This window comes from Rhea pennata, chromosome 2, assembly GCF_028389875.1.
Source record: "Rhea pennata isolate bPtePen1 chromosome 2, bPtePen1.pri, whole genome shotgun sequence".
Classification (NCBI taxonomy): Eukaryota; Metazoa; Chordata; class Aves; order Rheiformes; family Rheidae; genus Rhea; species Rhea pennata.
The window spans coordinates 10,628,425-10,656,256 of record NC_084664.1 but is presented as its reverse complement, the minus strand read 5'-3'; the positions used below and the strand labels follow the sequence as shown (position 1 = coordinate 10,656,256).

The 27,832-nt window shown below is 47.3% G+C and overlaps 1 protein-coding gene across 1 annotated transcript in view; it reads left to right on the top strand.

The window, feature by feature from the left end:
* Nucleotides 1–27,832, top strand: part of PTPRN2 (protein tyrosine phosphatase receptor type N2) — a 493,407-nt gene that overhangs the window by 385,395 nt on the left and 80,180 nt on the right. Inside the window, exon 13 of the mRNA XM_062570859.1 lies at nucleotides 8,441–8,653. Coding sequence (XP_062426843.1) covers nucleotides 8,441–8,653 — 213 coding nt within the window. The remainder of the gene's footprint in view (nucleotides 1–8,440; nucleotides 8,654–27,832) is intronic.

Below are 27,832 nucleotides of genomic sequence, written 5' to 3'. Positions count from 1 at the left end.
GATGAATTTCACTCAAAACTTCTCAAAACTTCACTGTTTGAAAAAAAAAAGGAGGCATTTTAAGTAGCATGTTGTTGTTTCGTGATGCTTTTGGTGACTCGGTTTCATTGAGAAGATACAGTATTTGCCCAGGAAATTATAAACAAAATATTTGTAAATAAGAAATATGAGCGGCAAGGCTAATGGAAGTGGCGAAACACACGTGTCCTTTTAATGAAATCTCTTGGCAGGTCCCATTTGCCTTTCAGCTTCCGCGGTTGAGGCTCGTGAGCAGATGCCGTCCGCGGCGGGCTCGGGCAGTGCGAGCAGCCGCGGTGCCGTCGGGCGGCCGCGGCGGCGGAGCCGGGAGCCGCCGCCGGGCCCGAGCCCGCCGCCGCCCGGCACCTGCTCGGCGCCGCCGAGCTCCGCTGCGTCTCTGCACCGCGGAGGATGCGCCGCGAGCCGAAGCGGGGCTGGAGCGCGGTGGTGCCCGCTCTCCCCCCAAGCGCCGTTGCCCAAAAGCGCGTGCAAAGAGCATCCTGCTCGCTCCGGAGTGGGCAGGGAGGATGGGGGACGAGGGGGGCGCCGGCGCCCCGGCTGCCCTGCGCTTGCCGAGGAGGCTGGAGCGGCCCCGCGGAGGGAAAGCACGAGGCAAAGCGGGAGCGCGGCCGGGGAGCCGCCGGGGCGCGCTGCAGCCCGACGGGCCCCGACGGCGCCCAGCGGCCCGGCCCGGCCGGGGCTCCCCCGTTCCCCCCGCCCCAATATGCACCTCCCTGCGCTCGGGCGGGTTTTGCTCGGGGCCGCCCGACGCGGCGGGGGAGCTGGGCCGGGCAGGGAGGGAGGGAGGCAGCGGTGCCGCCCCCTCCTGCCTGCCCAGGCGCCGTGGCCAGGGGACCCCGTGGGGACGGGGCTCCGGCCCCCTGCCCACAGCCTCTCGCCTGCCCCCGCCACCCCGCCGGCCCCCGAGCTGCGCTCCGCACCCGGGATTGCGCTTCCCCGGGGGCAGCCTGGCCGCGACCGGGCCCGCGGCGGCCCGCGGAGGCGGGGGCAGGGGGCGACATCGCCTTCTCGGGAAGGGTCGTTACTTCTTGGGGCACCTGCGCGGGAAACAGCGTCAGAGTTAAGGGTGGGCAGAAAAAGCAGCTCTCCAGGTGCGGCCTCGGGTGTGTACAGCGCCGGGCACCGCCGTGCGCCTGTCGCCTGCCTGCGCTTCACACTGCTGGGAGCGATTCCCGTTATGACTTTATTTAATCGGGATAAGACCCTGCCCTATGGCCCTTCCCAGCCTGCTCTTTCGCCTCTCCCCCCCTTTTTTTTAACTTACATGTTGTTTGGGGAAGGAGGGCAGGAAGGGAGGAAAGTTTCGATCTCCTTTAGTTTTACTCTGTGTGTGTATGAGAGAGAGTGTGTGTTTTATGGAGGAAAGTCCTTTCAGGAGGAAACGTTGCAAGCTTCTATGCTGTATTGTCATGCAAATGATCTGTAGCTTTTCCTTGCTGTCCTTGTTTGATTTTTTTTTTTTTTTTTTTGAGGCTTCTCCGTCATTGTTCCTCCCTCCGTTTCCATCTTGCAAGAGTGCAAGAGGGGCACCAAAAAAAAGGGGGGGGGGAGGAGGGGAGAGAGAATATGTAAAAAAGGGGGGGAAAAAAGAAAAACACACCCAAAACATAAAAACCCCGCACATCCACAACAGAAACCCCGAGCAGCTTTTCCCGGTGAGTGACACAGCCCGTGTCCATTCATAGCCTCACTCCGGCGAGGGCTTTCGGAACAGCCCAGGCGGGCGCAGCCAATTGCTGCCAGCAACATGTGGAGGGAGGCATCGCTATAGCAACCGGTGGATGGGCCATGTGCGGCCGCCGGCAGCGCCTGCGAGCCGCCGATATAAGGAGGGCAGCGCCGGGGCGCGCCGGCATCCTCCGCCCGCGCCCGCGCCCGCGCCCGCGCCGCGCCCCGCGGGGCCGCACGGCGCGCCGGGGCCCGGCGGCTCGCGGGGGGCTGCGCGCCCGGGCGCGCTGCGAGGCGGCTCCCCCCGCGCCGCCGCCTTTGTCTGCGCCGAGCAGCGGGCGGGCGCAGCGGGCCGGGCCGCGGCCGCGGCGGAGCCGCGCCGGAGGCTGCTGAGCGGTGCCGAGCGCGGCGGAGGAGCGCGGCCCCGCGGCGGCAGGTAAAGGGCGGCGGCGGGCGGCTCCGCGGCGGTGCGCGGCTGCCGGCGAGGGGCGGCGCGGGCGGGAGGCGCCGTCGGGCCGGCGCGGAGCCCTCCTGCGGCGGGCTGCGGCCCCCGAGCCGCCCGCGGCCGCGGTGAGCGGGGCCCTGCGCGCTCGCCCCGCGGCGGGGGCGGTCGGACCGGAGAGGGGCAAAAGGCGGGGCCGGGCCCGGCGGGGCCCCCGCGCTCCCCGCGGGGCTCGTCACTTCGCCCCGGGGGCCGGGCGGCTTCCGAGGCCGCGGCTCCGGGGCGGCCGCGGCTGTGGCGGGCCGCAGCGCTCGGCTCGGCCCGCGCTGGCGCCTGCGAGGCTGCCGGGGCCGCGGCCCGGCCGCCCGTACCCAGAGCCGCTCCTCGGGCCAGCACTCGGGCGCTTCGTGCAAGCCCTGAAGCGCGGGTCTTGGGGATCGGCCTGGGACCGGCGCTGGCACGACGGCTTGTGCTTCTTTTGCTCGCTGAAGATACTTCTCTAAGCTCAGCTATCGCTGAGCACCTCTTGGCTCAGGCTTTGGCACTTTGTGACCGGGATCTGCTCTCTCCCTCTGTTTCACTCGGGCTTACAAAGCCTGCGGTGAGGAATAAATCTGCTTTCTGGCGCTCCCGCTCTGCTGCTTTGCTTTGCCCTGACTGCTGCTGAGTGAGGCCGAGCGGGCAGAGATGGCGATGGAAGTTGCTGCACGTCGGTGTCCCGGCGCCCTCTGCTCCGCCACGCCGCCAGCCCACAGGCGCCCAGCGCAGCTCCGGGCCCGCCGGCCGCGCTGCTGCTCGCCTGCCTCCTCCGCAGCCCTGGATGTGGCCGTCCAGCTTCCCCTGTCGTGCATGATGCCTATGGTGTCTTGGGGATGCTGTAGGCTTTTGTGCCGTGCTCTTTAAGTGAATGCCGACTCAAAAAAACCACCCAAATCCTCAGGAAAATCTCGACGCTCTATACATTTCCTCTTTTGCAACCGTATGCCTTCCACACCACAAACTTCTTCGGGGTACTTGGACATTTTGACATTTCAGCATCCCCTAGGAGTGGGATGCAGGATAACAGCTATAATTTCTTTTTTACTCTAACGAGAAACTTCACTTTTGTTTGCCTTTAGGAAGCCAGAGGAAAATATCTAGCACTGATCAAGGGATCTTTGAACTCACTGAATTCTTGATTGTATTCAGTCATTGTTCGCAGTATTAATCCTACTAAAAGGTATAGAGACGCTCCAGAGTGCTTTGTGGTGTTGAAGGTTGTGGAAAGATCATTGTACCCCTACAGATGAATAGATCTGTGGCTCTTGCAGTGACCTTTCTCAGTGATTTGAATAAGCTGCAGTTCCCAGAAATCCATCTGCCTTTTGTGTTTGTCGATTTGTCTAATCTTTCCAACCCCCAGAAGAAGCAAAAAGTACCTTCCCATCCGATTTCATCCTCCTGAGCAAAGGCGTTAAATTGACCTCATTTCAGGTGATGAACTGACATCTGCTGAAAGCGATCCTAGCATCAAGCGAGCTTGCAGAGCAGGGTGCAAAGAGCAAGCCAGAGGACAGGTGCCCTAGACACCTCTCACTAACTCTACAAATAGTGCCTTAAAACACCAAGTAGCTTGGATTATACAGCTGGGGAGTGCAGAGCTGAACACCGTAAACGTTTTATGCACTTACTGGGAAAATCACTGGGCCCAGCTGCCCAGGTCTAGTGTGACGGTGAGCACAGAGGAGGAGGGGGAAAACGCAAATCCAAAACGAGGGAGAGATTACTCTTGCTTTTATTTGCTTTCCTATTTTTACTAAAGCAAAACGTGGTTTGCAGGTTTTGTGGCAGTATCTCGTTTTCAGGGTAGCGAGGTTTCTCCTACTGTAAACTGTTTCCTTGGTTATCTACTAAACTATCACAACTTAAACAATGTGTATATATACCTATATCTCAAATAACCTTACACTGGGAATTTATTAGAAGCAAATTTAACTTAAGTTTATTTAAGTGAACATACATACACATGTATATATGTATGTATCTAGCCATATACATATTTTACGTACAAATACACCCACACATATCTGTCTTCTATATTGAGGAAATAATAAGCATATCCTTTATCGTTTGTTTTAATGTCAGTAGTTGAGACTATTACCAAGGAGTCCTTAAAAAAAAAATGATGAACTAAAACTTATTTTTAGTTGAGTTTATTTTTAAGAATAATTATTTTCTTGTAGAATTCTTTTCTTCTGCCTGGGCACTCTTTTCCCTCCTTCAATGGCAGATTTGCAAGTACAATTTCATCTGCACAGAGGAACAATAGCTTTCAGTTGCACAAAGGATTTCTCCCACCCTGAATCCAAACCACAATGCCTCTTGCTCTGATAATAGCTTCTGAAAAGATTTTGTAATGCACAGAATTAATACATGATTATTTCCGCCTCAGTTCTCTCATTTATTAGATTCTATAGTGAATTCCAAATTAAAAATAGCAGCTCTTACGGTTTTTAAAAATGTTTTAATATTTTGAAACAAACCATGTTCTGAAGTTTGGCTTTTTTACTCTTGTTTACTAAGTAATCTGGATTTTATTTTTAATAATGTTCAGAAACGACACTTGTCTAATACAACTGTAAAAATCAAGGCATGCAAAAATTGCAACAAAGATAGTATCTAGTTATTTTAAAATGAATTGTAATGTTTTGCCTTTACAAATTGGAAGACAGCTTGGATGCAGTAACTAGCAAAGTGGGTCCACACTCAGAAATGCCTTTTTAGTTTTGCAGACTCCATTGTGTCACCTTTTATTAGAGAAAAGCAAACAAAAACAGCAACTTCAGTTAGAGTTGGGAGTGCGTGAGGAGCGGGATCAGGCCCGGTGCCCTAGACATGGGGATTGCCCCGCTGCTGAGGTAGCCGCCAAGTAAGCGTTCGCATCCCTGCCTGGGAGCTCTGGCCTGCTTTTACGGACACTTTGCCCCACACCTCCAACACGGGTCTGAGAACTTGTTTTCATGAAAGCATGTATTAAATATTTCCTGGCATTTGCCTGGAATTCTTTTGAAATGTAGCCTGTAGCCTGGGACAACAAGACGCTGCCCCTCACTTGGAAAAGTGATTTGTGACTCGAGCGTTGGCACTGCTGTATTTGCCGATTTGGTTGCGGTTGTATATAAAAGGTGTTCCAGCAAGGGACCACAGGAGCCTCCATGAGATCAGATCCTAAGCATTTTCCCCTTCTTTAAAGAAGAAGGGAAAAAAATCACATAGCCAGTGTAGTTCAAGAAAGTGCCGCCGAGGAAACGTAAGTGGTAGGTGTAATGTTGTTCTGAGACGGGGTGAATCATTGCCTTCTGGCATTTAAAGTCAGGCCGGGCCATTTCAAAGCAAGAAAAGAATGACTGAAGCTCTCCAAAGCCTTCCTCTTAGAGTCACTTCCTAAGCCATCCACTCAGGAATTAGTTGCTTTTCCTTCACGAGGACTTTGCGATACTACATAATTTTGCAAAGAGGAAATCTTTCAGGGGGCTGTCAATATATTCTGTTATATAGAGCTTAAAAAATGCATAGTTACATGTAGCCGAGTTTAATATTTAATTATGTGTAATTTATGTGGTCTATTTATTTGTGAAGCCTTAGGGGGAAAAAAAAGGTGATTTGTTTTCCTTGTTGTGCAACAGCTATTGTTCCCCTCGCGCCCAGGCCGGCCTGCGGCAGCCTGCGCCAGCGCGGGCAGAGGTGTCCTGCTTTAAAAGACATCCGACTGTAAATGTCAAATTCATAAATATTTAAACATTTTTTTTTCTTTCAATTCCAAGTCAAGCCTGACAGGACGCCTCTAATTAACGCAGGGCCGTGTTTCGGGCTGCCTGGGGCCCTACCGCAGGATCTCAGGGAAGGACCAGGGCTTTTGGCGAGGTGGGAGAAGCCGGGCTCCCAGCTGCGAGAGGGGCGGGCAGGCAAGGAAGGAGGGAATCGCACCCCACTAACCCAGCCGATTAATTTTTATCCCGCTTCATAATTTGAGACTTACTCGGACAAGAAGCAGCTTAAAGCGCCGTGGGTATATTGGCGCAAGTTAGGACTGCTGTCTGCGGGTCGCCCGACGGGGCCCGGGGCGGGGGGACCCCGTTGCCCCCGGAGCGCCGCACCCCCTGCCCGGGGCTTTGCCTCCCCTCGCCTCGCCTCGCCTTCCCTTCCCGGTTGCTGCGGGGTCGCTGCCCGCAGCAGCCCCGGGGGCGGCCGCGGAGGCGCCGCTGGGCACTGCCGCTCCCGACGGCAGGGAGAGGGCGCCGGCGGTGCCCCCAGCCGGTCCCCGCGGGTGAAGGCGGAGGCACGAAGCAGGTAGGACGGAGCCCCCCGGCACCGCCCCGGTGGAGCCGCGGCCCCCCAGACTGGCGGGTGGGGAGGGGAGAGCCCCCCACGGGAGGCACGGAGGCGCGGGCTGCCCGTGCAGAGCGCTCAGCGCCGTGCACACAGCGAGCAGCAACGCCGCTGGCCCGGGCCGGCTTTCAGCCGCTGTCCCGCCGGGCAGAGCCACCCCTAAGCCGGCCGCGACGGCGGCGGCGCCGGCAGCGCGCTCTGCCCCGCCGCCGCCGGAGGGAAAGCGGCTCCCGCGGGAGCAGCGGCCCGGGCGGCGGCACCACTCGCCCTGCTCGCCGAGCCTCCCCCGGGCCGGCCCGCTCTCGGCCGCGCCGCCGGGGGCCGCCGGGGGCCGCCGCTGCGGGGCCGCCGAGCGCGGCGAGGCGGATTAAGGTCCCGGGCGCAGCCCTCGGGGAGGGGGCGCGGGCGCCGGTGCGGAGCTGCCCATTGAGATGCAGATTGCGACCCGCGGCCCCGAGGGGACGGCGTCCTTCCCCTGAAATGCTAATGGCAGGGCGGCCCCCGGGGCCCGGGGCCGGCAGCAGGCGGCGGCCGCCGCCGCCGTCGGGGCCGCCCCCGCCGCGCCGCCGTGCGCCCCCCGGGCGCCGCGGGGCGGAGGAGCGGGAGCGGCAGAGGGAGCGGGAGAGGAGGGACGGCGGGGGGCGCGGGCGAGGCGCTTCCCCCGGCGGGGCGGGCGAGGGGAGGCGCCCCCGGGCTGGGGCTGGGGGCCAGCCCCGGGCTCCGGCTGGCTGTTGGGATTTGGAGGAGGGGCCGGCGGGGCGGCTGCGCGGGTGCGGAGGCGGCGGGCGGCGCAGGCCCCGCCGAGCCGCGCTGCCGCCCCCGGCGCCCGCCGCTCAGCAGCGCGGCGATGCTGCTCCGCGCGGCGCGGCCAGGCAGGAAAATCCGGGAGCCGTATTGAACCTGCATTGCCATTAACTCAGCCTCAGCGCCGGCTAATCCGCAGCACTGAAGGCAAGGAGGCTAATTAATGACAAGCTTTTACAGTCAAGACCAGCGATAATTGCTTTGGTGGCCTTTATGATTACAAGATAAAAATGGACCGGGCCTGACATAAGAGCCACTGTGTACACTGCAAGACAGGAGGAAATTAAGAGCTGGCTAGCTGAATACGGAGCAGAAAATTACTAATAGAGGAGAGATAATGAATAGGCCGGCTAGGCATTCATGGGGAAAAATCCATTTTGTTACCACGCGAAATTAGGTGGTGGAAAGGAGTTTGCTAATTGTTCTCATCTTGTAGCAACCAGGACTGAGGCAGGGGCGTGCTTTTCAATTCATTTCCCTGGTAATTGTGAAAGGGGGAATGCAGGCCAAATGAGGCTGGCTGCAATTTGCGCGCCTGGTCTTTTCATTTTCGTGTTGCGTTTTTAATTGTTGCTAATATAGCTTATAATGAAGCTAATGAGGGGAAATTATTGTACAACTTTTTAGCGCATGGAGACAAGTGAAATGCACTAGAAGGATTCTCTCCTATTGCTGCAGAAATAATAGTAATCTGGAGGAGTTTGGAACTATCGGGCTTTTTTATATCCTTTTCCCTCTACAACAGACAGAATGAAGGACCGCCAGCTACTTTTTCTTTTTTCCTTTTTCTTTTCTTTTTTTCTTTTCTTTTTTCTTTTTTTGAGCGGTTGATCCGTGCTTTATTTTTCACTCCGAGGAAAAAGCAAATCGGATTTTCCCTCGCGCCGCCTGGCAGCGCCGCCGCGGGGCGGGGCGGGCGCGGGGCGGGCGCGGGGCGGCGGGCGCGGGACTTGCGCGCAGCCCGCGCGCCCGCCTCCGCCAGTGGCGAGCGGGGCGGCGGCGGCGGCGGCTCCGCGCCGCGCTCCGTCCGCGGCTGCCGCGCGCGTGCGTCGGCCGCGCTCCGCGCAGCGCCGGGACCGCGCAGCTCACCAGGCGCTGCCTCTCTCTCCTCCCCTGCAGAAAAGCACCGTCCCGCCGCTGCCGCGGCGCGGGGAAGAGGCAGAGTCGGCCAAATTCCTCCTCCTCACCCTCCTCTCCCTCGCCTGCATCGGCGGCGTCCTGGCGGCGGCCGCGGCCGCGTACTGCCTGCGGCACCGCGCGCACCGCGGCCTCGCCGCGAAGCTCTCGGCCCTGGGCGCCGACGCCGGCTCCGACGCCACCGCCGCCTACCAGGTAAGGAGCGACGCCGCCTCCGCGCCCGCGCACCGCCCCGCAGGTAAGAGCCCCCCGCTGGCGGCCCGCCGTCTTGGCTGCGCGGGGAGCTGCCGTGAATTTGCGCCTGATTAGAAGCATAAAAAAAAAGGGGGGGGGGGGAAACTCGCCATTGAAATTCACTGAAAAATAACATTAATATCCATGATCCGTCACCCCTGCCACTATTAATAACCAAAAATCTTTAACATTTATGAGGAACGGATTGCACGGTTATCTGAAGATGTCTCTCTGTTTGAGTAATCGACTTCTTCAAGGTCTGATATGAAAAGAGCCTTTGACCCGCGCTGTTGCCACCTTCTGCCATTATTCAGATAAAATGAAATGTAATGCTGATAAATGGGGAGGCAGAGCAGGACTCTGCCGGCAGAACAATGGTGGCAGATGTGTTCCCAGGAGCGCGGCAGCGCGGCGCCCGGATTTTCCAAAATGCCCAGAAACCCCCGGCTTTCCGTTTCGGTTTCGAAAGTGTTGGGTTGAGGAGCTGCAACTTCCTGAAGTTTGTTTTCTGTAATGGTAGTTGTTTCTTGGTACAGGATCGGTGCGGTAGTGCATGCGTGTGCCACGGTCAGGTACCGCGCGGCCCCTCCAGCCGGCCGGCCCACAGCGTTGGGAGTGCGGCTGGGAAGAGGGATTCAGGAGCCCGTAAACGTTGTTGGTGTGGTGTCCTGTCCTGCCATGGCACCGGTACGGACCTGCCATGGCACCGGTATGGTCCTGCCATGGCGCCCATGTGGTCCTGCCGTGGCACCTGTACGGACCTGCCATGGTGCCCATACGGTCCCGTTAATGGCATTTCCTCGGCAAGTTTTATTTTAGCTTGTGCTACTCAGGATCAGGCGTTAGGGTCTTTCTGGAGCTGAGATGGATTAAAATTGGCTCCGAGGACTCTTACAGGAACAAACACGCATTTCCTCACAAAGTCTGGTTCTTTTTGTACCTTTTAAAAGCTAAATACGTAATATACTTGGTCCCTCTCTCCAGCGTCGCTCCAGAGAGTTTTTCACTGAAGAATGATAAATGCGAATGTTTCTGTGACAGTATCTTCAGAGAATGCTTTTACTTTTCATAAATAGTTACTGTAAAAAAAACTTTAAATTTACTTTAAAACTTTACTTTAATGACTGCTAAGGCAATAAAGAAAGCAGGAGTGCTTCCTATGGAAGAATACAGTGTCCTCCAGGATAAGGGTGAACTAAACAACAATTTCTTAGATTAATTTTGTTGGGTGACTATAAATATGTTTGCTTGTTTTTATTAGGGAACTTGCTGCTGACTTATTTTAACAACAGAAGAGATAGGTAATCTTTTCCTTTTTTTAAATATGAGTACAAGAATTCTTAATTTTTAAAAAAAGAAATCATCCACGTTCCAAAATTGCACTTGAAACTGAATTTGTGATAATTAACAGGACAATCTTCCTAGTGACAGCTCTAATTAATAGTATCTGTAATTAAAATCGTGCCCTTCCAGCAGGAAAATTGTTTGAATTTCTTGGAGTGACCTTTTTTGCCATTTCCCTTGGGAGCATAGTGGTTAAGTTGATATTGATTTTATAATGAGCTCTGGTTTGTTTAATAAGAATCTGTAATCCAGAGACTAAATGAAATGTGTGCTTCATTTCTTCTCCCAGATTTATATATATTTTGAAACTTCCCTAGCAAGGCCTAAGAGTGGCATTTTCTGGTTTTAAAGAAGACCAGTGTTTGCAGGATGCTGTTCGGTTTTACAGTAGTGAGGCTATGGTAATATTCGTTGTTTCTGAGCTTTGGGCCCAGTTTTACCCACCTGACTTCTTGAGTGCTTCTGTTGGTTTTTCAGGAAAACTGTTCTCAGGAGTAGGAGGAAATATGTTTTTCCTTAAGTACAAAGGTTTCTAAGGGCTTGGCTCTCCTCCCGTGGAAGTAAATGGGAATTTTGCCATTTGTTTCAGTGGCAGCAGTAGGAAGCCTCAGGATAGTCAGACGAAATACTCAGACAGTTTTGATGCTGCTGAGTAGCGTTTTATCCAAATGAATCACTAGGCCAGATTCTGTGTATAATAAACTATTTGCATGGATTTTGAGAGAAATAGGATTGAGCCCTTTTCTCATAGGCAAAATCACCTTGCACCGCGTTGCGTTAAATCTAGGGGATATCTGGTGTGTTTAAGCATGCGTGGTTTGGGTAACATCAGTTAGGTTTCAGAAAAAGCATCAGTTACCTTTTTTCCTGATGTTGCCTGATGCTCATCAAGGAATAATGTAACTCGTGGTAATACTGGGAAAGAAAAAAGCAGACAGCTTTGGAAACTCTGCAAACCTTTTTCTCTTCGGTACGAGTTCAGTCTCTTTCCCAAGTATCTGCTCAGGTACTGGTGTTGCAGGGCTTTTTAAAAAAATACACAGTATTTCAGCAGCTGCTGCCGCTAAGCTTTTAAAAGTGATACTCCAGGAGCAAGCTGTTGTTTGCAGCTTAAATGACGATTCCCACTGAATTTTCTAAATGTGAAGGGGGGGAAGCGGTCGGTGCGAAAGGGCCTGGTGATCCGGCGTGACTCAGAGAGAAGACCGAGCTATCGCTGTGATTCACATACTCCCCCAACTGTCGGCGCCTTTGTGTTTTCACGTAAACAAGACTGATCCACCTTCTCAAGTCTAGACAGAAACCTCTCCTGCTCTAATCACCATTCAGCCCCCAAAGGTCGCTCAGGTTTTTCCCCCACTCTTCCCGTGAACTTTGAAGAGTTTTTTGACGCGTTTGGGCTTTTACTTGTGTGGAGAAATACCAGGTTGCAAAGGGAGAAGCAGACAACTGATACGGTGGGCGAAATAGCGGGTGGGCTGCCAAGGAGGCCCCCGCGATGCTTCTGCGCCAGCGCCGGCGTTTCTTGGCTGAGCGCGGGCGAACGGGGCCGGCCGCAGGCAGAACGGCCGCTGCTGTGTGGAAGTTGCAGCGGGCGAAGGAGGTTTCCGGGGCGCCTTTGCTAGGCTGCCGCATCGGGGCCCGATACGAGCCGCGGCGGCCCGGCTCCGAGCCCGCTGCCCGCGACGGGACGTGGCGGCGGCAGCCGGCCCTGAAGCGGTACGGTGAGGTCTGGGGGCCTCGCTGCGTTTAGAGAGCAAGCAACGCGCGGGCACAGCCGGCGGCCGATGCCCGGTTGAAACTCACTTGTCTTTTAATCACTAAAAAAAAAAAAAAAAAAAAAAAAAAAAAAACAGAAATTGCAGGCTGCTTTAATTAGGCTGTGCTTAAGGAGCTTTTCAAAACTGATGAAAGTTGCATGTGCGTAAAACACAGTTTACACTTGGGCACAGACTATTTTTGTGTACCTTTTAAACACTTGTGCTGTCCTTTCAAGTCACACGTGTAATGATTAGATAAGTCGGTGTCAGCATGCACGGATGAGTGTAAAGAGGCTCTTCCTGCCTTCCGCGCGCGCACATGCGCACACGTCGGCTCACGCGTTTAATTGTGGCTCCTGTTGCTTTGATCCTCTTTGAAGAGCGAGTTTAGTATTCTGCGAGCCCGCTCGCGAGCCGCCGCGGTTAGGGCAGAAGCGTTCGAGGAATTTTCGGCAGACACTCTTTGATTGATTTCACAGCACTGAGCAGATTTTCTTCATGCACTTTGATGCCTTTTGAACACAACCCAGAGAAAAACGGGCATTCAGGCACTGGGGGCAGGCTGCAAACAGGGCCACTAAGTGCACATCTTGCTTGTCACTGCTCCCATTAGTGAGCAATTTATTAATGTAATGAGTGTGTGTTAGTGACTGCTACTATTTAGGGATGCTCTGTTGGATTCAGGGTGATGTATTTGTGAGTCCAGCTGAACCCTGGCTTTTGACCCCTGGGTGGGGAATGCTGCGTTTTGTGAGGAGATGTTAAATCACCAGCATATTTTATATTTTGAGTCACAAAACTTTGCCATGAACAAAATCTTCTGCATCGCTGCTAACGATCTGCAGAACCATCGGCCATAATGGAATTTAAGTGCAACGGTTAAAATACACTGAAAGCTTGCCTTTTAATATTTTAAACGAGTAATGTTCTTTTTAATTTTCCTTGAGCCCAGCCAAAAGAACTTCCCTCAGACAGTGAGGAGACAAAGACCAAGTCCTTTGCAGTGAAGCCCTTCTCAAGCTGCCTGACGTTGCGCAAGGTTACGTGAGCAGTGCCCCATCAGGGCAGCGGGGTTACATCAGCAGCTGTTGTAAAAACTTGTTCAAATAACTTGATCCAGCAGGCATATAAGTGTAAACTATATACTGAGTTACATATTCTTATATGTATTTGAATACATACAAATTATATATTTCTTTGTCAGGCTTAGTCTTCTTAATTACGTGATCCCTTTGTATTCAAAGCCAATGAAAAATCCTCAGTGGGTTCTAAAGATCTGATCCTGCTGTTATTTTTCACTGGAGAGAGATTTTTAAGAAAATAGTATTTACAAAACTGCAATAAAGATTTTACTTCAAATATTTTAAAAGGCTTCAGCTGAAAGAATCCACTGGAAACATGTTCCCTGCTTAACCATCTATCCCTTTTGAATATTTAAATATAGGTAATTTGTTCTATCTAATATGACTTCATGTTTTAAACTTTATGACTTTCATAAGCAAACATGTTACATTATTAAATTTTAACATTGTAAAAATATTGTATACCAACTTCTTAGTTCACAAAATTCCATTTTTAAGTGAAATGGGGGAAAAAAGTAGAATTTTGCTGTTATTCACCAGGTTCTTGGTAGCATTCAAGCTGACAGTAGGATGCAACCACAGTAAGCTGACAAGCTGGGGAAATTAGTAGCCTGAAGTATTACCTCACACCTCCATAAACTTGTTTCATTTTCACAGCCCCTCAGTACACTTAAGCAAAAAAGGATATCACTAGGGATGAGATGTATTCAACATATAAACACTTAGTAAACATTTTCAGTAAGGAATACGTTGTGTGAGGATTTGGGGTGGATGAAAATTTAGCCTTAAGGCCAGATTCTGTGAAAAGCTTGTTTCTGTTTCCTTCTGGGAGAACAAAGGGCATTACACATTTTTAATCTTTGCTTTTTCTGTGTCTTCATTAAAAAAAGAAAAAAAAAATAATAATCTCTCATGACTGAGTAAAGCTACAGGACACACTGTAATTGTTTGTAATAAAAAGTACACCAGGAGGTATATGCATTAGAAAAGTTGTTCAAGGCCATTTAAGACTACTTACTGTGTATTATGTAAACAGTTTTCTATATTTTTAATTAGAATTTTGCTTTAACATAAATTCCTAGGAACCCACAAATACATTGTATGCAGTATCATTATATAAAGTATTGTCTACAAAATGTGTATTCAACATAGAAATCATGTATGAGAATAATAGAGGAGGAAAATGAATTAGGAAGTGTTTAAAGCCACTAAGAAGGGAGTTTGCCTTATGTTCAAACATTTCATTGAATTCAGATAGTAGATGGCAAAGCAGAATGAGGCAAAACAAGAGGTGCGCAAAATGTGGGTTTAACTTTTAATGTGCTTCGATCTGATTAGGGTTCAGAAGGATCCACAGTTCCTGTGGTACAGTCAACTATACAATTCCTTACCCTTGCTTCCTATGACAGCCATAAAACAGAGTTAAATGATACCATTCAAAATGTCATTTAAAGATACTGTATGAATTTATACATCTGCCAAAATCTGTCAAGCATACCTGTTTTACCCCTAGCATTTAAAATTATCTGCAAAATGTTGTTTAATGAGAAATGCCCATCTTAAGTGCTAAAGCTCGATTACACAGATTTAGAGGGCACTTCAGCAAATACGTATTTGAGCTTGTCTTCCCGGCCTGTGAAGAGCCGTCCTCTCCTCCCGCCGCCTCCGCTGCTCTGCCAAATGCTCCCGCGTGGACGGCTCTGGCAGCGTTGCAAAGCCTGCGCAGCAGCGTTGGCTGTGGGAAAGGCGTTCGTCCTGCTTGCGCCCAAGAGCTGTCCTCCAAGAGCTTTCCTTTTTCTTCTTCTTTTTTTTAATACCTTTTGTAAATTCTAAATGTTAAGAGAGATGCCTTGCCCTGACCACAGTAAAGTTTCCTAGGCTCTACTGGCAGTGTTGGCAGCGCAGCAACGCTTTTTATTGAAATAACCTTTTCATTGGAATGGGCAGATGGAGAGAGAGGCTCTTTGCAGGCATGGAAGGAAAATGAATGTATACATGCAACTGCTGCCACTGCTCAGATGAGAAGCTGCCGTGTAGGCTTCAGGTTGAATGAAACATGGATTTAAGTTTGAATAAAATAATACATCTTTTTCAAGTAGTTGGCTGCTTATCTGCATTGAACTAGTGCAAAGTGGTAGTGCAAAAAGGCGATGCTGACCCCTTCAACTCCCTGCGTGACATGACTTTATTTTTCCCTAGCTAAAGGATGTAACGTTTGGGCTTGGTGTTTTGTGGAACAAGGACACAAGTGGACGAAAAGGACAAAACAGGACAAAAGCATCTTGCAGTGTAATTTCTCATGTGTTTCAGACATGTGAAACTGCTATGAAAAAAATAGTAGGAGAGCAAATGTAGTGACTCATTTTTAATTATTGGGAAATCCAGAGTCCTTACCCAAACATGCCTTTCTTAGAAAATGTGCTGGAGGTTCTCTGGGCTTAAAGACTGCATCTGGCCTTATAAATTAAACAGTTGAAGTGTTAGACTGTCCCTGGCACTGTTTTGGCACTGTTTTGGCCCAAGCCACCCAACTGCTTCCCAAAGAGTTTCTAAGTGCAGTCTAGCACTTAGTGCAGGCCAAGAAAGATGCATTTATTTATTTGCCAGGCATTTTTTCTTAGTAGATGGTTTGACCACAGGCACCCTATTTTAGCAGTAAGAATTACGGGTGCTTTCCCTACCGTGCTTGACTGCCACAGTCCAGGCTGCTGCCTTCAGAGCCGCTTCCACGCTGCACCTCTCCAGCCCGAGCTCTTTGCCAGTTAAGTGGGGGCTCTCTCTGGATAAATACAATGAATCGTCTCCCTCCGGTAAATTGATTATGTGCCAGTGCCCGTACATTATGAAGAAGCCAAAGATAACCCCCGCCTTGCCTAATGGCCTGGAGAGTATTTGATCTGCAGTCCCAGGCTGTACATCGTCTCAAGCATCCTGATTTCTTTCTGGAATAACTATAGTGACTTCAGTGGTGGGGTTTTTTTGTGTAATATCAAGGATAATCAGGCCTGTCTTTCCTACACACTTCTGTCCTTTTTGTATTTCAGGATTTTATTTTTTCTTTGGAGCAGCTATTTTATCGTGTTTCAGATCTGACACGCTCTTCTATTGTATATTCTGTGAACATTCAGCAGCTACTACTGTGATGTGACTTTCTGAGCCCTTCATATAATTCCTTCAGAATACCATACTAGAAGAAAAAATACTTTTTTAGTTTTTTTTCTAGTTTTTGACTGAGAAGGCTTTATTTACTTGTACTGAGGTCATGTTCCCTGGAAGAGATTAGAAGTTAATCTGGTGTACATAAAGGACTGTTGCAGTTGATACTTGCTGGTTCTTGCAGGACCATGTTGCCTGGGAGCAGGACTAGGTTGGAATTTGTTTCCTGAAGTCCCTAATGTACAAAAAAAGCATTCTTACTATTACCTTTTTCTAGGGCTGTCTGTTCATTCAGTCTCATGCTGGGGGCCAGTGAGAGAGTACATGAGCAGGGAGCCCAGCAGTGCTTCCTTTTTTCTTCCTTTCAGGTACCATGCCTAGGTTAGGACCTCAAGTGCTGGCCTTCAATCAGCACAGAGCCCTGTATAGGCAAGGAAAACGAGGCGTTTGGTAGTGTGCTGGCCACAGTCCTGCTGAAAGGCGTGTGAATTCTCAGCTCCAAGGATCTTTTGTCCTCTCTGTGTGTTTGCATCTAGCCTTAGTGAAGAGTCTGAAGCTGCTGCAGCCATCTGATGCTTTTTCCCAGGAAACACACGTGGCCATGGTTCTTTGTGGGATGCATGAGCATAAGTACATCTTGAACCCTCTATTTGTGACCACATTGTGGCCTTGGAGAAAAGCAGATGCTGCAAAGGCAAATATTTTGGGGGCACTATGATGTTTTCACTGTTTTCTTTGTGATAGAAACTGTAACAGATGAAGTTTGGGAAGAGGGGACTGGAGCACTCATAGGGTCCTGCTGCCCAACATGCTTCTCAGATCTTCCCAAAGATGCAGGAGAGGCTGTGGAAGAGCTTCAGCAGCATGTGTGGCACACAAGTGCACTGGCACCATGAATGGCCAGGGTGCAGAGCTCTAGGCCCTTTTGTACCGCGCAGGAGGCCTCCCTTAGTCCTTTGAACAAGCACAAAGGTACAGCTGCGGGGTAGAGGACCTCCTGTCCCAGGTACTTTCCTTTACGTTTATTTAAGTGCACAACAGAGATCTACATGCTTTCTAGCCATTGAAAAAACTCTAAAAAACGTTGGTAGGTTTAAAGTATACCAGCAAGATACAGTGAAGGACAGAGAAAACTCATTGATTTCTTTGTAGTGTGATTTTTTGCTGCACTATTAGAGGTCCTTAACGGTGACACCAGTGTATTTCACTGTAATGTAGATCAGCTCGGGCGTTCATGCGGTTGCTCGTGTTCCATTGGTTACAGGTCGCAGCTTTCAGCAGGTAGATCCAGTTTTCATTACTTATCAAACAAGCCAAGGCTGAAGAAGGAGACTGTAAGAGAATACTCTTAGGAGTGAAATCTTTCAAAGAACCAAAATTGATTTGGGAGGAGCGGAGAGAACAGCTTTTGAATTGGAAGAAGTCAACTATAGTGTACATGGTTTAACCAAAGGGGCAAATTATATTTTCTTTGAGCTTTGCTGACCAGTTTCTGCAGTTTTTGCTGAAGACAAATGAGTGATGTTTTACTGAAGTTTGTCTAGGATGACTGAATTCTGAACCAGCAGAGATTTTGATAGGGAAAGAGTTTGTTACATTTTTAATATTTCAGATTGAAAAATCCTATTCCTGCTCTGTGCAGTTTTCTCTTTTCTGTGTTCCTGTCTAGCTAACATAGTTGCAGACTTCATGATGATTTCCACTTTTTCCTTCTCCATAATACTGATTTTGCTTTACTGAGCTATGTTCTGGCAGCTTCTAAATCTCTTAAGTGACTTACCTTATTCTACAAATTATGGACAGCTTATCATTATCATAATAAAACTTCCTTTCAGTGTTGTGTTTACATGTTTACCTTGGCTGGTAAAAATCACTCCTTTTCACTTCATCAAATGTTATTTAATTTGGAGATTTGTGTATTTCATGCAGGCTGGAAGAAGGACTCTTCATTGGTCACGCTTTCTGATAACAGCAGAGGTCTATGATTTGAAGTGGGCTGTGTTATAGCTGAACTCCCAACCCTACCTATTTGCTAACATTGCTTGTCTGAACATCCCGCTAAGCTTCAAAAATGTATTAGGCAGAATAGTCACATGTCATAGAAATACTGATCTTTTCCACTAACCACGAATAGAAGGACTTGGGAAAGATGAAAAGGAAAAAATGAGTATGCTGTTTCTTCATGTAGTCTGACAGGATGGGGAGAATAAACTTGCATTTTACCTTTTTCAAACTTCACTATTAGAGTTCCTCCTTGCTTCCTGTGAAAGGAGAATGCCTCGTTTGGAGTGAAAAGGTGTGATTTGCTGAAAGAGGTTTCACTGCAGTTCATCACACTGAAAGAGGACAGTGGCTACCTTAGCTATCCACATATGACAGAAGGAAAATGTGATGGAACTGGATACAGTTTTGGGAGCAAGAACAATTTACATATGTAAATTCATGCTATATAGTGAGGTTATGCCATACAGAGTCTCCCACTATATTCTGGGGAATATATACAGTAAAGGGGAATGTAAGCATGTAAATTCTTGTTTCTGAAGGTCTGAGCCAAGCCAGTGGCTCCCCAGGCATTGCTGACTGATAATCTTGATGGTTTGTTTGAGAGCCTCAGAAGTTAATTAAATACCAATCGATGATTCAGGCTTCCTTGCGTGCAGTGCTGGTCATGCTGTCTCCAAAGGAATACCACAGAAAGGAGGGAGGGCAGAAGGGGGTGGCATGATCAAGGATGTGGAAAACTCATATGAAGAGAGATTGGAAAAAATGAGATTATATCTCCTAAAAAGGTAAAAAAAAAAAAAAAAAAAAAAAAAAAAGGAAATGGGGATGTAGAGTTGTAAAAAGTATATAAAATAATAAGCATTATACTAAAGAAGAAGTAAAACTTGTACTGTTGCTTTTACCTAGCATGGTAGCAAAGACATTCAGTGATACTAACTTCATAAAATTAAAGACTAGTAAAGGAAAAGCTATCATGTAACTGCAGCATGAAACATTGTTTCTGCAGAATGTAACTGAGACACAAGGACTTAGCAAGAATCACAAGAATAAAAGAAGTACTGGGGAAAAAATATTCCAGGCAATAAAATAGCTAATGATGAAGAAGTTTCAAAAGATGCATATTCATTCCTCAGGACTTAAAGTAGTCCAAATTAAAGATGAAACCCGGTTAGGAGTGTGCCTGCTTGTACATACTCTCTTGTGCTGTTGCTTTAGTGCTTCTTGCAGACGACCGCGGAGCGCCCGGGGCGGTGCTGTGAGGCGGGGTATCAGCCCCTGCGCGGGCGAGCGCGCGAGTTGGCAGCTGAAAACCCAGGAGCTTCGGTAGCGGCAGTGCAAGTTCTCGTCTTCACAGGCAGAGCGGGGGGTCCCCGCGGGCGGCTCCTGGGGGTGTTTGTGGTGCACGCGCCCGGGGGTCCGGCGAGGGCTGCAGCCCCCCCCCCGGCCGGCAGTGCCAGAGCGCCGTGTCGATCCGGCGGCGGAGAGCAGGGGAAACGTGGGTCCTTGTTGCCTTTTTTTTTTTTCCGAAATGTAATGTTTTTCCTGCATCTCGCGATGCTGCGACTGAGTGCAAAGTCCCTCTCGCTGCTTTTCTCCAGTGCCTCCTGCAATGCATAAAGTCAATGTGTAGAAATACTGACCAATATTACTAAATCTTTTCTTGAAGGCTTTTGTGGTCAGTAAGAGAAAAATACCTATTCTTCTGCATACGGTGGAACTCATACTGTTTTTCAGAGTCTAGTAGAGTTTAATTGTGTTAGGAAATTTTTGGCATATGATAGCATGCTTGAACATACAGGCAGCTTTCTACTTTAGATACTTTTTATTTTTTTTACACTGTTACTTTGCTTTCAAAATTTGCATTTGTTCTTGGTATCAGAGTTAGAAGAGTTATTGCATTTTTGTTTTCAGTGGGGAAGGGAGGAGAAAAATGACTTTGGTTTTCAAATCAAGAGAGTAGGCAGTAGGCATTTGCAACTGTCATGACAGGTAACGTTATAAGAAACAATCTTGTCATCCATCCATGGCCATCCTCAATATATATATTTCCTTATCCCAGCATTACGTGTCTTATGTGTATAGGCTCCTTCTATGAAAAAAATTATTTGAGTTTTTCAGAAGGTTTTAGGACTTCTTTTTCAAATTTTCTACCTGGTTCTAGTGCCTCAGTTACCATGAATGCAGTTACGCAGAAGAAGCAATAGTAATCCTTGGAGTGGAATAAAATAACATTTTAGACATAAAGTTGTGCTATATATTTGTTTTTTTCAGAGCTAGAAGTGCATGCTGAGTCCCGCCGGGGAACTTGGAATTCTTATTTCTTGCAGAAATGATCTCCCATTTTCAGTCCTGCAGGGCAATAAAATAGTGGACTCTACAGCCTTTATGTATATCTTTTCTGAGAAACTACAGCTGGCTTGGGACTGCATTTTTTGCCTGCTTTGGGCCCCAGGCAACTATAAACGCTGAGAGTGGAAAAGGAAACATTTGTGGCAGTTATCTTTTAGAGCACCGGCATCTGCTGGAAGCTGGTCGAGCTTTGGGTGTATTAGACAAAGTCAAAATACATGATAAATTTGCACATGGTTCTGCACGGCCTTTCAGGTTAATTCTATCATTACTACTGTTTATTTGTAACCCATACTGTGCTGCATGGCTCTCACTGTGCTAGCAATGAATTTACTGTGCAAATTCATATTAAGACACAGCTGTGCCCTCATAAGCATGTATTTAAGTTAGTTAAGATGGAAAAAAATATGGAGAAGGGGAGGTTTGTTTTGCAGATGAAGATTACAGTTGTAGAGAGTTAGGGCTGGTTTTGCAGAGTGCTGCAGATTTGGGACCGTAGCACTTTATGCCCGAATACTTGCAGCTAGACACAACGTACAAAGTTTCTTAGCAGGGCTGAGGCTGAACTCTGATTTTCCTATGTTCTAGTTACTCCTTAAGATATCTTTCCTCTCCAGACTTCATACTCACCATATATTTGTAATATGCTACGTGCAACCATACCTGTAATATGGGAATTGCAATTTAGAAATCACCTTTGGATCAAACCACCAAAAAATATTTAAATTGTTTGTGGCCAGTAGGTAAGTCTCATAACCTGCCGTCTCCAGAATTGCAGTTGTCTGATCTGCAAGACTAGTGATGCTCAGGCACTCCCAGGGACACCCACATAAAATCCTGAGAGCTTTTATACGAGGAGATCTCAGGTGACTTTCTACAGGTTTATGGGCTGCAAGTGTTTCCTGATAGAAGGAGGTAGTCCCTGGTTTCTTTGAAGGGTTCCGGATCTTGAAAGAAAATTTGAAAGAAACCACCACAGTTTGGCTGTGATATTATTATGCATGGAAAGTATCAGTTTAAATCTTTTAAAGAAGCATTAGTATATTTTCTGTCTGTACAGTCCGTTATGCTGGAGTCTTACTAAATCAGTCATTTATTTCATAGAACTGCTCTAGAAACTCTTTTAGAAATCAAAGATACAAACTGTCTTCTTTCAGTCCTGCTTAGATAGCCTTCATTTTTGTATTGGAAAAAGAAAACAGTACGATAACCCACCCATGATCTTCGAATTCCACTCATCCTCTGGAAGCCGTATTGTCTCCGAAGAAGCCTGTGCTTTGCTGGTGTGGATAGTGGAGAGAACAGCACCTTTATTTCAGGGAAATGCCGTATCTTTAGGCCTATGTTGTCACATCTTCTGTGGCTGCATCTGAGCCATGAGAAAGGTCTCTCCATCCTTCGCATACCTGAGCTATTTAGAGGCCTCTCCTCTTTGATGAGAGGTCAGTGAAAGAATTAAAGTATTTCCTTCAACTGCATTGCATACCCAATGGCTTTGATTCAGAGAAAATCAGAAATATTCCTATGTATGGGACTCGTATTGATGTATACAAGACCGTTATGGAATAGGGTCCCCTTCTTTCTTTCTTTTTTTTTTTTTTTTTTTTTTTTGGGGGGGGGGAGCGAAAGATCAGACTGTGCAAATGTTTGAAATGAAAGAGAGGGAATGAAACAGATAAATACAAACAGAAGAAATCATTTTCCATTTAAAGATAACCATTTTTCTTTGCTTTTCCCCTCCTGCCTAACCTCTACTTTCTTTGTGTACACGAAGAAAAGGGAATCATAATTGCATGAGTCACCACCAGGAAACACTGGGAATGCCAAAATAATTGAAAATTTTCATTTCATAGACCATGATCAAAATCAGGGTTTGTTAGGAAGATGGTTCTCAAACCTGTGTTTGCCTGCAATGCTGTCAAAGAGAAACAGTCGCAGCCCTGCTATTTAAGTCATTTGAAAACAAAACAAAGCAAAACCCCTATGCTGAGCACTCGTCAGCTGCATACATAGTGGTGCAATAGGAGGGTCCAGTCAATAAACTGAACTGTCGGGACCAAATCTATACTGACAAGTAAATAAATACATTACATTTTGATTTTTTTTTTGATGCTCTGGCAGAGATTGTTCTCTTGAAATATGGCGTATAAGCATTTTCCAATATCTTTTACCTTTTTCCAGCAATGATGGAAAATAGGTTTATAAATATTCCAAACATGCAAACAGTTCTTTTTCTCTTGGACAAAAGGTATCTTAAAATGATACTGTTTCAATAACTCAAAAATAAAGAGTGATAAAACTGTAATTATCACAAAAGCTACAAACACAATAAATAAGTTAAATTTATGACACCTGCAAGCATATTAAGTATGCAAAAGCATACCAAAGGCTGCTAAATGACTTTCACTTCACCCTGTAGTAACACTAAGCAAATTTAGTTAGGGAATAATGATGTTTGTAGTCCTAGATTCATTTGTGGGGGAAAAAAAAGAACTTACCTTATTTTTTCATCTTTTTAAATCTCACAGCATTGTGATTTTTGTTATACATACAACATGGATTTAATCTTTTTTTTAAGTGCAGACTTCAACTCATCCAGTGAATTGCAACTCCTTCATTTAAACAGAGGATAATACTCAACTAGGTGTATTACAAGCAAGAAAAAAAGCATTTAAAGACCTTTTCTTCCGTACCTAGTATTTAAAAGGTTATATCTGGTTTTTTTTCCATAACTAGTATTTAAAAGGTTATATCTGCTCTTAGTTTTCTTGGAATATTTTGTTATGTATAGCAACCTATAATCTTTTAGAATTAATATTCAGCATTTCTAATTTAGAATTTATATAAAACTTAGTATTTATTTTACATGTGAAACAAAATTATGTTTTTGTGACTATACCAACTTAAGTAGATTTGTTTCTGGTAGAATATTAGCCAGGTCAGATTGAAAGGGTTTGGTATACACTCATTTACCAGTTTTAATAAACAGTATTTTTCTTTGTCTAATGTTTCTGCTCTTTCTTAATAAATATACCATGTAAGTGTTTATTTTCTCTTACATTTTTTTCAATTCTGCCATGTAATTGTGCCACACATGTTTCTGGACTAGGCCAAATGATTTCAGTTCACATTTGTTAAACAGAAGATTTTTTTTAAGTGGAACTATCAGGCCTGTTTCCTGGACTTTATTTTTAGGATTATGTGAATTTGGTGCTCAGATTAAAAAAAAATACTCCTGAATATATAGTATTGAAATTATATTTGTTTTGAATAAACTGGAAAGTTGGAAGTTCCCTCAGATCCTAGATTCCTGTTGAGTGGACTTGAGGTAAATGGGACTGGGGAAGAACAACAGTGTTTTATATTCGAAGCTACTTATCTTTACTTTAGATTGAGCAATTTTATCTATAATAAGCCTGATAGCAGGTAGATGAGGAGGATTCACGTGCCACATTCTGCAGCTGGGCTAGGACTACCTGGACACTTCTGCATAGTATGGTCACGTTGGATGGGTATTAATGGGTAATAAATAGCAGTATCTGCACTTTGGGGAGGGATGGCAGTGGGCAAGAGCTCACCTTCAAGGGAAACGAAGGAATGTGAGAGGTGGGTAAAGCAAATACCCCTCAGGCTCAGGAATTTGTTTCATGAGCTTGTTTGTGGTGCCCTTGCTGGCAGAGCCCACTATTAGGCTCTACTATTGGGGAAACTGAACAAAACAAGAATGAGATTTGATATTTACCGTTGGAGCCTTGCTTCCAGTTTGTTTTGGTGTCATGCTTTCTTATAACCTTACTCTTTATCATGGTATATATATGTATAGGTTTCTCTCTAAAAACAAACGTTTAAGGAAGCCACATGGTCCTAATGGATTTTCTGGGTACCTACTGTATTAGCTGGTCTTATGGGAAGATAAAAATTTCTTCAGATTTGAGTCTACTGGGTTGCGCTTATGTAGCACTGATGCTTCCTCGTTTCCGAGGTGAATGCAGAGGTCCAAAGGGGTATGCGCACTGCACCCAGAGCACGTCCGTTCCATTTTCTAATTAAGGAGAGACTCCCCTAAGGCAGGTTTCCCTGGTCACGTGGTGAGAACCTTCATTAGAGCTTCTGAAGGTGCTGTACGCAGAGTTTCCCACTCATCTCTTGAAGTTCAGAGACCCCATCTGAAAAAACCGCACCGGAAGCCTGATGCTCCGTTCCTGGGCTGAGAGAGGGCCTGTGGTCCACTAGGCACAACAAGTCCTAAAGCCCTTCTTGAAATTTGGATGAACTGCATGTACTACGTGTAAGGTGGTTCAGCTGCAAGTGAGCAATGTTATTTACAAATCCCTTTGCTGTACCGAAAGCTGTTGCTTTGTGCTTCTCCATATCGTTCTCAGGAGATCCAAGTATTAGAACTGCTTTTAAACCTCCCTGGAAGAGGTCCAGGGTTTTTCTGAGAATATTGTTTATGGTTTGTTTAAGGTTATCAATTATGTCTCAAATAAAAAGCTCTCTACAGAAGATCATTGTGCTGTACTTTGAACTCATTTAACTGGACATTATTTACAGAATATTTATCTTGGTTATGACAGTTTTTGTCACACAGCGATATTACTTTTCCATTATATACTACATGTGACTACCGCATAAGTTTGATAATAAATGTTGGGAAATAAAAAACAGAGTAAGTGCCTCAGTATGATAGCAATTCCCATGTGATGGGAAATAATGTCATAAACTTCAAATTACCTTTTAAATAAATGTTTATGTGCAACCCATCCATTAGATCATAGCCTGAAGGGTCAGGATGATCATTTCTTCATATTTCACTGTATGCATTATGATTTCTTTTTTAGGCGTAAATGATGTTTTTAAATGAAGAATGGCACTCAAACTGTACACAAAGGCTAGACGCTACTGCGTCGCAGCGTGGTAGAAACAGCCTCGGCCGCTCTGCTAAATATAGAAGTGCAGTCATAAATTGAATTCATTCTTAGGAAATATTTTTAATGGGGTGTGTGCTGAGAAGGTGCAGAAATCCGGCTGCTGGCGGCATTGCTTGGCAGGCGGTGGGTTCCCGCGTGCGGGTCAGGAGCGATTCTGGAGGGCGGGGAAGAGCACGCCCGAGCGCGCGGAGACGCGGAGGCGATGGGGATCCCCTTCGCGGGGCTCTTACTCGTGCCGTTGAAGCGAGGCTGCCCGCGCAGGCGCCCAGGGTGGTGTTCCCCTGGGAGCGACGGGTCAGGAGCCTCCCCCGGCGCCGTCTGGAGCTGGCTGCAGCAGCTGCTGGTGGCAGCGTCACCCAGGGGTGGAGAGGACCAGGTCACCTTCTCCGGCGTGAACCCCAAGGCAAGTCCCACTGCTGGAGGCACACCAAGTCATGTCCCACCTTGACGCTCGGACATTTGCGTGCTCTGGCCGACCCCTTCAGTCCGTGTGTCCTGGCGGGAGCCCTCCGCCACCCCCGAACTCCTCACACGCTGACTTTTTCAGGAATGATGGCAACCACAGGGTCGCCCTGCAGGGGTGCTTTATGGGACGTATTTTAGGGATTATTGGAGCAGCACGAGCTCAAACGTGAGCCAGGAGTGGCTGTAATGAGCCGCCGGCACCCAAAGGCGAAACGACTTCTGCTGGCCCTCGGGGAAGGCCGTTGCGGGGGCCTGCAGCAGCAGTTGCTGGGGCCAGTGGTGGCTTTGATGTGATTTGACCTTCCTGGTTACCTTCAACATTTTCTCTTACTGCACCGAGTGACCGCTTTGCTTTAAGAAACGTGGCGATTGCAGCAGTTCTGGAATAACTGTTTGGGTTCTACAGACGTCAGGGGGGAAATACGTTAATATTTGGGATCACACTACTTTTTTTTTTAGCTTATTTGTGTGTGCTGTGTTTCTCAACCTGACCTTCCTTCTTGAGGCAGTGACCGTGTTAAGTTCAGTTTTAAAATAAAATCTGTTAAGAGCACATCAAATCATTCGTTCTCCAAGCAACTTTTTCAGTCGGAGGTTGATCGAATCCAGACCCGGTCGGCTTCCCGGTGATTTCGTGTCTCGTTATTATTTGCATGAAAATGCTGTATCGATGCTGTGGCGTGGGCTCGCTCCTGATCGCTTTTAGTTAGTGGAGGTCTCTGGCGCTTTCCGCGGCGCCAGCCAGTGAAGCGGGCGGCTCCTGCCAGCAGGGACGGGTTGACGTGGAGACCGAGATGGGCTTTGGGAGCAAACGCTCCTGTTCATGGCGAGCTGTGTTTCAGGAAGTTTACACTAACATTTTTCTTCAAAGAAATATTGGTCGTTTAACTGACCTATCTAATATATGTGGCTCAAAGTATTTTAGATTTTTTCGTAATACATAGCCTGTTAAGAACGGTATGAGGTAACTAAGGTAACGAATAACAAAGCGTGCTAGTGGAAGTGTGGAAAAAATGCTCCTTGTAAATACGGAAAATTTTCCTGTACAGTACGGAACTGATTAACAAATACACAGAGTGGATAGATTGGGGTAGCAGATTCATTTGGGACAGTCTGCAGCTATTCCAACAAGAGATGATGTATACAAAGAGTAATTTGCCCTTCCCAAACTTGTTGACTTTTATTTTTGATGGAGCCCACAAAATATATCTTCTTTACGTATGGTAAGAGTTTTGTTTCAGCGTGTCTTAATTTACTCAGGAATATTTGTATCTCATATATTTCACTCCATAAAATAGTAAAATTCTACATAATTCTCTTGGATGCCAAGTACACCTGAAGCTTTGGTAGCAAGCGGGCAAATGGAAGATGCTTGCCAGGGTCTGCAGCCAGCGCTTCTTGGTGGCAAGGGGTGGCTCAGCACAGTGGCTCCAGCGTTCTCCTTTGCCCTGACAATTAGGATCTCTCTACACGTTAAAAAAAAATTATTCTTGAAGTTAGGTTTCTGACTCCTCTCTGAAAATAAGATTTTATTGTACATGATAGCCAGATTTTTTTTCAAATCATCCTATGGATGGCACTTGGATTGCTGCTGTATTATCAGTGAATAAGAAAACAGGCCACAGCTCTTCCACTGTATGAATTCTTCAAGCTGTATTATTTTGCCTGAGGCAAGAGACTGTGCTCTTAGTACTCGTCCGTGTAAAATGAGTAATCTGAGACAACTGTGTAACCACACCGTGGACACAGTGTGTCCAAACACTGCAGACTAACCAGCCTTGCTGTGCAACACAGGCATGCAGATATGTTTCATGGAAAAAAGACATACATTAAAAAATGATAATTTTATTATATAGGCTGAGATTTTACTGCACATAAGCGATTCTAAAAGCATTATAACAATGCCCTTGTAACCTGCTGGTCTGTTTACCCCTTAGACTCAGGTATATTTTAACCTAGAGGGTTGTTATTCCTAGAAGAATCTTCTGTTACATAAACAGAATTCTTTATTTTTATGTGACTTCTATGCATGAGTGTGACTGAAAATAC